Source organism: Gavia stellata, chromosome 1, assembly GCF_030936135.1.
Source record: "Gavia stellata isolate bGavSte3 chromosome 1, bGavSte3.hap2, whole genome shotgun sequence".
Classification (NCBI taxonomy): Eukaryota; Metazoa; Chordata; class Aves; order Gaviiformes; family Gaviidae; genus Gavia; species Gavia stellata.
This window is the reverse complement of record NC_082594.1, coordinates 98,487,390-98,498,197: the sequence shown is the minus strand read 5'-3', so window position 1 is coordinate 98,498,197 and position 10,808 is coordinate 98,487,390. Positions and strand designations below refer to the sequence as shown.

General features: G+C 40.5%; 1 protein-coding gene across 1 annotated transcript in view; it reads right to left on the bottom strand.

Moving 5' to 3' along the window:
- Window positions 1-7,946: 7,946 nt before the first annotated feature.
- The window catches only part of PRDM15 (PR/SET domain 15), a 30,544-nt gene continuing 27,682 nt past the window's right edge, over window positions 7,947-10,808 (bottom strand). Inside the window, exons 21-23 of the mRNA XM_059819558.1 lie at window positions 9,629-9,709; window positions 9,037-9,249; window positions 7,947-8,526 (exon numbers count right to left, since the gene is read on the bottom strand). Of these exons, the coding sequence (XP_059675541.1) occupies window positions 8,050-8,526; window positions 9,037-9,249; window positions 9,629-9,709 (771 nt within the window). The 3' untranslated portion in view covers window positions 7,947-8,049. The remainder of the gene's footprint in view (window positions 8,527-9,036; window positions 9,250-9,628; window positions 9,710-10,808) is intronic.

Genomic DNA, 10,808 nt, shown 5'->3' with positions numbered 1-10,808 from the left:
CCGCTGCGCTGTGCGGAGGCAGCCTTAGAGGTTTATTTTCCTCATTTCAAACCTTCCCCCGCTAAGATTTTCCCCAAACGCGAGGCGTCCCCCGCGTGTGGCCGGGGGTGGGGGAGCGGCGCAGGCCTGGCCGTGCACCTGCCTGGTACGGGCGGCCGGGGGTGTGAGGACCTGCCTTCACTGGGCTCCATCCATTTTGCTTCCTTCGTGATGCAGGCTAACGAGTCCCCGCAGCTGATGAAGTCCCGCAATTTCAAAGGGCCTCGGAGGTGGACAGTGGCATGTCTCGCAGGCCCTCATTTCTGGTGCCAGAGCCAAGGCTGAACTGCCAGTTCACGAGTAGGAACGGGGGAGCTGCTGGTGGGAGGCAAATGTCCAGAGGAGAGAAGCAGGCAATAGGCTGCAAAGGCATTTAGGGTGGTTAAAACACATCTTCGTATGGCTGCTGTTGTAGCTACCACTGACCAATCCTGCTCACCGCCACCCACCCTCTAATTCTCCCATTTATAGTGCTGTTAGTTTAGAGTAAACCCCACCATTTTCAATATCCTTCACACCAAACACAGGCACCTTTAAAGGTAAGAGTGCATTAGCTGGCAATGCGTGCCACTGAGAGCTGGAAATCTTTGTAGTCAAGTGTAGGAGGCCACACACATTCAGTTACTGCTTCCAGACTCTGATAAGTGTCCTGTGCAACCAGAATTTGTGACTTCTTGCAAGTATTAATAGATTACAGCAACTTCTTGCTCTACTTGAATTACTTCTTAAACCACTCTTCATTTTGATAAAATGCTTACACTTAGTTTCTAGACATTTTTTAAAGCAGTTAGAAATACTGGCTATACTACGAGAAGACAAAGTAAATTAAGAAGGAGATGTGTATGCTGTATAATTAGAATGACAGCTACCCCTTTACTAACTAGAAATGCTCTCAGGGGTGACTGGATTACTTTAAAACAGCAGCAGTAAATAGAGCACTCTTTTCCAAGACTTTTCTGCCGGGAACACCTCGTATCTCTATTCAACCCACTTCTTGCTCAAATAACCACACAAGTATATCATGCCTGGAGGAAAACTTAGTGCATGTTGGGATTTGCGTGTCTTTCATGGGAAAAAAAGTAGTGGAAAAGGGAGGCGAGTGAATGAGAAGTAGGTGCATTTGCCTTCAGGACAAAGTTTCTCATTTTTCTCTTTGATTATGCAATCTAAGCTCGTCTCTTTTGCATCTTTAAAAACGGTGATTTCTCACTGATTCCACTGTCTCTTCAGCAAAAGTCTTCTGTTTGCATCAGCGTGGACTTCACAGGAGGGAAATATTCTATTCTTTACTTTTGAAGACACAACACAGCCCCAAAAAGAACCCGCTTCTGCCCAACTACCCTCAACCTATGTACCCACATTTACTTTGAAAAGCAACCCTGAATTCTATATGATAACTAGGGCCCTTGTGCACAAGTGCCATCTGTACATCAGTCAGACAAAGGTATTTATTTCTTTGAAAGCTCAGACTAGGGTCTTAACACAGGCATGGGTGTGGAGAGGAGGGAAGAGGATCTCACTCATGCAGTTAATTTATTATTTTTTTTACCTACCAGCCAGTATAACAGATTGAGAGCCATTATTTTTTATCTCTCTCTCCTTGGCACAGCAAGGAACTAGGGTTAGAACTTCCCCACCCTTTCCTTTAATGAGCTGATTTGATTTTTTTGTTTTTTGATTGTAAAACACCCCTCTTCATTCCAGTGTTGTCCCCTCGATGGCACTCCTGTGCTCGACTTGCATAGAGGTATCACGTAGGTCTATTCCGTGTGTGAGAAAGGACAGTCACTCTTGAGAAAATGCTGCCCACAACCTTGCTTTTGCTCTTCCCAAAAGTGATGAAATGTGGACCTGCTTCATTCTCTTATCATTTGAGCATCTTACTCTCTGGTTCCTGCATGTTGCTGCATATAACACATTGAGTGTGTTTTACCTTTGAATTTAATTTATGGTAAACTGAACACACACTAACACTTTCCCCTATACAGGTAATAGAATATAGGTTCTGCTAGAAAAAAGCACCTAAACGCAATAATGATTAATATTTAGTTAACAGCACTGCATCCACCACAACTTACCACACGATTCGGTGCAGCAGGCTAAGTATGTGTTCTCCCACACAGTTATTAGCTGTACTTCCAATGTATTTCATTGCCTCTCAGCTCTCAGGCCCCTCTTCCTCCCCAGTTTTGAATCTGTTTCTTGAAGTTCACTACATGTGAGAGGTACAAGTCTCAGAGACACTCACGTTCCTGTGAGCTCTGTAAAAACAGCCAGCTGCGTCGGGAAGAGATACTAAAATGAGCACGTGGCTTGAGGTGAAGGCTGGCAGAACTGGGCTGGTGTCTGCTCTCGTTAACAGCACGCAGCACATTGATCCCTCCATGAGCAGTTCTGGCAAATGAGCCAGAGCATGTGCCGTCTCCTTCCTTGAGCTAGTGTCACAGCAAGAACCTCTGTCTCATGTGGGTAGGAGAAGGGCGGAAATGTGTAGAAAATGGGTATCATTAGTTTCTCCTCATTTTAACTCCTCATTCTGCCGTTACTGCACTTCTGGTTTTTGTAGCCATTTAAATTTTTGCTACATTTACTGAACTCCTTAAAAGCTTTTTAGAATCAAAATCTATAATTAAACAGAAAAATAAAGGAAAGCTCTCAACTGACAGCAAAAAGACATTAGAACTTAAAAACTTTGCTTTAGATGAAATAAATCCCCAAACTCAGTAATTTTAATTGCTTTTGACATCAGCTGCTCTAACAGCCATTGCAACTAACAACCAGCTTTTCAAAAGTGTTAGCATCTAACCAGGCAATGTAACTGGTCAAAACAGCTCATGGATAAGGCAGAAAAAGAATAGCATTACGTGACAAATGTGGATGAAATCTTGACTGAAGGGGCGAAGTGGAAGTCTTCTGGATGAGGCTCACCTTCCCTGCCACAAAGGATACCCTCTCTGCTCCTTTCAGCACAGCTGTTGGGGAATTCACGTTTAGCAACAGTGAGCTTGGACTCTCTAGAAAAGCAATCCAGCGTGTCAGCCATCGTTAGCTGTACTGCAGGGGCTCTCTATCCCAAATTCCAGTCTGAACTGAACTGTGCGCTTTGCAGCTGGCAGCAGTACACATGCAGAACAGCGCTTTAGCACCCAGGAGGGAAAATAAATCCAGAACAGTTTTCTCAGAGCATTTTAGGGCAAGAAACATATTTTCCAACCATGGTTACACTGTATAGTGAAGTACCTTTGGCTTTTTACAGTGTTCCAACATTTTTAATCAAGAAAATTTAACAGCTTCTTGCCATATATAGTGCAAATATCATAGTAGCATCTCAGTACTGAAGAAAACCACTCAGGACTGAGTTTATGACAAACACGATGGAAACACTTTTTTCCTTTCTCCATGACACTTCGGGTTTGCTACAGGGCAAAAGCCCTTATGTGAAAACAAACCTTGGTAACTAATCTCACAGATGCAAGTCACTTGGCTGCACAGTCTGTCTCCGAAACTACTCCAAGCAGAGCTTTGCTGTGCATCATGGTATGGATCAGCAGTACCCTTCTCCAATATGTTTCCTTCTCCCTTTACACCAGATGAGGCCAACACACAACCACCATGAAAAGGCATGCCAAAATACAAAAGGTTAAAGATTTTCCAACAGGTATGCCTGTATCAATAATAAATGTAAGCAAGGCTAACAAAGCTATTTACCCCATCCATTTTCATGTAGTACCTATAGTTTTTATATGATTGTCATTTGGATGTATGGTATTTTTTTCCATTCCTAGTTTCCAAGAAGAGAAGTTCAGGCATCTTTATGTATGCAAAACACTAGCAAATCACTCTGACAAACTAACAGAAAATTCAGTTCTAGAAATAAACTGTTTCCTGCCTGTTAACTTCAAACAATTTCTGGAATGATAAAAAGCTACAGAAACTTAGCTGGTTAGACTGATAGGAGACTGACTGGTAGGTTTCTGCAAAAATACTCACTTTTCATACTGAGACATCTAAAAAGAAAAATTTAATTTTAGAGAGCGTAATAGCACTTGATACAGTAGGTTTTCCTGAGAGAACTCACCACAGACCATAGCCAAGAAAGATTTAATCTCCTCTGCTTTCTGTCATTACCCAGTAACAAGCTATAGAGTAAATATTTTAGAATGCTACCCTGTGTTTCTGTACATTGTGGGATGTACAAAGTTCAATGAGATAATGATTAAGCTTATTGCTTTTGAAGCAAGTCTATGTGATTTGAAGAAAAAAAATGTTTGATGCATTAATTAAGGAACAGAAAAGAATAACACTGGTAGAGAAAGGGTTCTGTACCTTGATGCTCCTTTACTTCAGAGCCCATGTGCCACAGACAGCATTCAATTAAATAATAGTCTTAGCAATAAACAATGACAATACACAGAACACTACACAACATCACTCCTTTGGCTCAAAGTAATTCCAGTTTGTTACTGAACAGTTGTTATGCAAAATCTCCAACACATGGCTGAAAACAATAACCTTCACATCCTATAGCTTAAAATGCTAGTAACAAATCGGCAAAGGAAATTTAGATTGCACATCCCTTACGTAGTTTTATTTCTTGTGCAGTTTAAAACAGCATCAGTATAACTTTGGTATTCATCTGAAAAAGGCTTAGTTGGGAGAGCAGCTAGCAGTCACTACCTGTCCAAGGTAAGCTCTGTCTGAAAAGGCATCAATTTCCAACATCTCCAAACAAGGTAATTTGTTTGAAACAAAACCAACAAAATAATTTTTGATTTTTTTTCATGTTTCAGCACACCCAGGATACAGCTGTGTTCTCATAGGGATGTTAATAACAGTAGTAATAATAAAATCACACTGAGAGATGATGAGGTACCTAGCAATGGTTGCAGGGAAAGTCAAGATCATTTCTAAAAGGAGTGCTCTGGGAAGATTAGCTTTTATAGAACCTTCTATTGCCTGGCCTAGTCAAAGCCCTTCCAGCGGTTATATTTTCCCTCCTGAAGCAGAATATTATTTAAGATAATTTTTACAGTAAGAACAATCATCCACTAGAACAACCTCGCCAGGGACACGGTAGAGTCCCTGTCACGGGAGGTTTTAAAGATGCACTTGGACAGGGACCTAGGTAACCTCATATAGGCTCCCTTTCCCAAAAAGGGTTGGATCAGATGATCTTTCAAGGTCCCTTCTAACCTGGGCTGTTCTACAATTCTATGCTTTTGGAGATACTGGGAGACTGAAGGGAGACATTTCTTTTCTATGTGACCACCAACAAGCAAACATTTATTGTGTGATCATTCCTTTTTAAATGAGCTAGAATCAATCATTATCAGAAAGGTAAGACGCTAACTTGCCTGGATGGGATTTTGCAGGCCAGTTAGCATGGGAGGGATGCTCAGCAGTGTAAGAGTGCAGCATACCAGAGGATCGTGTCAGGATAAAGAGGTTTTGTGAAGTCAGAGAGGTCTCTATAATGGTTGATTACCTCCATATGCAATTCTTATCAAATAGGCAGTTACGTGTTAAAATGACTCAGGCTCATTCAATGCATCGTGAATGCTACTATCAGTAATACTAACATAAGAGCAGATGTACTCACTGCGGCTAACGCAAAAAACCTCTTCTTCCCCACTTAAAAGCTTAATCACCATTTACATATGTCTAAACAAAACCCTGATCTTCTAGAAACTCTAGAAACTCTACATGCAGCACTGCAACCCTCCGTGTGTGTGTGTATATATATGGATTTTATTAGACCTTAGCCATCTTTTATTTACCATAACAAGTTGACCTAGGACCTCTACATTTGCTTTCCTTCCCTTTTATTTTTTCTCCAAAGTACCCTGCCAAAAGATAACGTGCCTTTACCAATTAGGCACCAAACATGGCGGGGGGGGGGGGAAGTTTCAAGTACATAAACAACATATTTCATAAACAAAACCTAGCTGCTTCTTGACCAGTGGGTTTGGTGTGAAGGAGAAGCATTTGTGGACAGGACAGCTGAAGAGAAACTTAACTGGCTCAAACCAGTGGTGAAATAATCCAGGTGATAGAGCGGCATAAAACTGTACTTCTCAGGATATTGGGAGGCTAATAAAATTACAGGACCTCACGGTATTGTGTGAAAAGGATCTGAGGAAGACAGAAGGAGCTAAGGAATGAAAAATTTCTCTTTGTCACACCAGTAAAAGATAATCTGTCACCAGAACCCCCTTTCCTATACATGTCCTTTACACAGAGCCTAGCATAGTGAGCCTCTGGACACTGCTATGGCACCAAGAAAACCATTGGAGGTTAATTTTAAAATCCAGACATTTATACTTTGGAAGAATTTGTTGTAGAGATTATAAGGCATCCTTTAGGGGTCAAGTAGTCCATGTTAATGCATACCTTCAAAGCTGAAGTCATTTCTACTCATATTTTTGCTAATACATAGAACATTTTCATAAATACTATAGGCACAGACAGGATTTTTACAACCATCAATCTATCTTCACTGTCACACACAGCAGCTGCTTTATCCTCAGCAAAAACCTTTAGCATGGTTCTGTGGCTCAGTCTGCTGGCCCAAAGGACCTTGCTCTTCAGCCATTGCTGGAAGGACAGATTTGCCTTTCAGGATTCCAGGCAGCAACCTTTTTTATTTAGTTTATTCCTTTTTGATATCAGCTGTTTTTTCTCTGTGGGAAAGATACTATCTTCTTGACATGCAAAAGTCTAGACTGCACATCAGTGTATGGAGAATGGAATGAAAGCGTAGTATTGGCAATAATGTATTTTACCCAACCCACTACTCATATCCCCAATAGTCATGCAAACCTTGCCCATTATACACTAGGGCATACCGCCTCCATGTGGCAGAATGTGCTTCAGACATTCTTTTTTCTTGCATTTCACACAATCTTTTGTGCGGCTATGAATTTTGGAAATAGAAGGAATAGAATCCATACATTATTTCTGTGAAAAAGAGCAATATGGGGATGAAAAAATTAATGTATCATAGTGATAACAGTGTTTTTTACACAAATACTCACCAGGAACACACAGTAAAGTACAAAGGCTATATATATATATGTGTATATATATATAAAAAGAATGCTTTCTCAAATGTTTATTACACGATGAAAGACTAATTGAAAAAAATTCACATCCTGAACTTGATCAAAGGGGACTGATTGCTCTTCAAGCCTATTAGCTAAAAGCAAGATTGAAAGAGCAGTTTTGAAAAATTACATAAAACTGTATCACATTCTTTTTTCAGTTCATAACTGATTTGATTCAAACTTGACTAGAAGACCATAAAAGTTGCTTTAGCATTAGACCAGCTATCTGATTCACGTAGCACTAACACTGTGTTATGGGTACAGGGTTTTTCCCATGACTAAAATGGAAATACTTTGTGAAATTGGTGTATTTTCTTCCACACCACACTCATCCCCACCCTAAAGCCCCACCTCCACCTACTTTACCAATGTCATTAGATACAAGACCTAAAGAAGATAAAAAGCAAGACAATTATTCTTTTGCCCATTTGTGTCTTTACATTTCAGTCTCTACCAGCTGACCACAAGCACATTCCACCTCACTGTGAACAAGGTCTTCAAAGGTAATTTCCAGATTGGAAAGAAGTAACATGGTATGGCTAAAGGGTTTTGTAAATCATCAGTGCCGTAATATTTAGGATTTCCCTGCTTTGATTATGATGTATTATGATTCCTGTCGAGTCTCAATCTTACTGCACAAAATACACAGTGCAAGGGGGTGCTAAATTTATGGTGAGATTTTTTTCCTTTTTCTTTTTTTTAAGACAGTGCAAGGTCTAGAGACAGCGTGAAAATCTCAAGATTAGGGTGTTGCAGGGTGCTATGCGAATTTTAGCTTACATTTCATTGTATAAACATTTTCCCATCTCTGTTTGGTATCCAGCAAACAATCCTATTAGAAATTTTCCAAACATCTGTGTGTTTTGTCTCTAAGTACTGTCCATTCCAAAACTTTTCAAAGTATAAATTAGTAGCTATACATCTGTTGTTGTTGCTCTGTTTGAACCTGTTGCTGTCCTGACTGCTGTTGCGTTGCCTGTGCCTGGGGCTGCAAGACATCAGTCTGAGGCACTGACCTCCATGTCAGAGGATGCTGTTCCGTTATCTGGTTCCCTAGAGGAGCAATGGAGTTCACCAAGGTGGTCAGGTTTATAAAATGGGCCACAGACTGAGGATTGGCTGCCTCTGGCTGTGGCTGGATCTGAATGTCATTTTGGCGGTTGTGCAGCATGGCGGAACCACTGACGGTGTCAAACGTCACGGTGAGAATTGAGTTGTCCAGCTGTAACTGGCGTTCAGGTGCAGTCAGATGGCCCACAGCCACTGGCTGGAGGTTTGTGAATTGGGTTCCAGCTGCCGTCGTAATGGGGGTAACAGTGATATTTGTCAGCCCAACAGAACTGGAAGGGGCTGTGACATTTGGATCGCCAAGGGTCACCACCACCTGAGGAAAAGCAGAAAGGTAACCTCAACCTTGTATCTTGCAGCTGACTACCAAATATCAAGGATTAAGAAAGATCACCTCAGTGCTGATGGGCTCACATGTTGCTACTGCCAGCAAGAGAAATCATACACATGGAGGGGAACATAGAAAGGTTAGAATATAACAACTTCCACATATAGAAATAAGGAGGTAATGGGAGGGAGGCATATGCAACATTCAAAACAAGCAGCTGAATTAACTTTCACACTTTTAGTCACAGTTTCAGCCAGTTAGTGATATCTGGCAAACAAGGAGATGGTAACACTAAAGGAAATGAAAAAAAAACATGAGGAGCTTACTGATCCAACTCCTGTTTTTTTAAAAGTCTCTATTACATATCTTCATATTACCACAATTTATCAAATTAGCTCTAAATGTTCCAGCCACTCTTTTGTGTTTGCTATTAGGAAAAAAGAAGAGTTATCCCTCTAAGCAATGCCTGCTACCCATCACCCTGCTACTGGAGCTCACCTGCTGGATGCTCTGTACAGCTGAATTAGTCTCATCTCCAACATTCCCTGTGAATTCACCTTCCTTCTCTGTGTATTCACTGAAGGCAGGGTCCTCAGGCACTTGAGCTTCCTCCTCCTCACCTGACTTTTGTTTTCGTTTCTGGCCACGTTTAGGAGCTTTCATATGCTGTTTCCCTTCTGGTAATTCTCCCTGTTCCAAGGCTAATTCCGGCTGGAGCAACACATTTCCAAACAAAATATTAAGTAATTTTGCTTAGTGAAGTTCCAAGTAAGAGACTATCACCTAAAGTTGCTTTACTGTTCATTCTCAACTGAAGAAACAAACTTTAGCAAAAACCTGATTTCAGGGAATGAGACCTCACCCTGTAATTACCTCTGTTTTACCAGCACCCATGTTATACAACAAAACAGATCAACAGCTTGCATCTGCTTATACATGTTGAGCTGAGACTGACTCCCTAAAAAAGCACATTCCTTGCCCATCAGCCTACACCCAGCTACGTTATGTACCAAAAAAGTGATGTCCCCACCTCACCCTCCAGTAGGCCTGGAACCTAGTTGCTACCAGAATTCTGCAATGACGAATTTACCTGAACAATCCCAATTGAGGAGGCATCAATGGTAGTCGTCTCTGGCAGCTGCTCTAAATCATCAATCCTCACCGAAAGAATCTGTAGACAAAGATATATCAGCTGGTGAACTGCAGCAGTGCAGACCACAGTCAAACAATACAGTACTGCCCTAATAAAGCCTGTCACAAAGCAAAAATGATGTAATCTAACATCTTACATGTGTCATTTAATACAAGGGAATTAACCATGGCTTTTTTCTAAATAACCTTTTGGCATATAATCTTTTCCTTCTTGCTGAAAACCAGCAAAGTTTAAAGATAACAATAGAAGAATATATTTATTTTCATATTCTAGACAGAACACAACCCATTGGGAAGTGATGAATTCTATAGAAAACAAACAGTGTGTCTGAAAAAAAATATATTATTTTAGCATTTCTATTTATAAACCTATCAACTGTGTCCTACTTCATTATTTTCAGCTGAATCTATACATCTCAGCTTATCAAAGAACAGAGACAAATTGCCCTCTGGATTGCAGACATGTAGCTCCATTTTTAATCCAAAAATCAATAAACAAAGCTTTTTGTTGACTTCCTTCCCAGTCATCATGATAAAAAAATGTTCACGGCAAAGCAATAGTAATGATAAATTGGTAGTATAAAAAAAAAAATGCCTCAAAGGGAATGGACAAGCCTTAGTCAACCTAAACAAGAAATGCTGAGGAAAAACACAATAGCTATTCAGAAATTTAGAACACAGAAAAAGCCCCGTTGGGGTCAGACAAAACATCCCTCTAATCCAGATTCTCTGCAGTCAGCATTCATCTTTAAAACTAGGCATAATTTTGTATCACCAGCAGATGCTGCCATCACCTCTCTATTCACCACTTATTTCAGATCACTTCTGAATACAGAGAACACAATGGAGAAAAAAGAACCAATTATACTCACTAATGGATGAAGACAAAACATGAAAAAAACATTTAAGGCTGAGGTAAAAAAAGAAAAGGGATTTAAATAATCAGAACAACTTCATTTTTAGGGACTGACAATCAGATATGTTTACTACTGAAACATAACATAATGAAAGGGCTGATTCAGTTAAATGCATGCTCAACAGACACTACCTAAAATTGGCCCTAAAAGAACAGAAAAAAGAGAGAGAGAAAAAAAAAGTTCAAGTCACTGAAGGCCGTA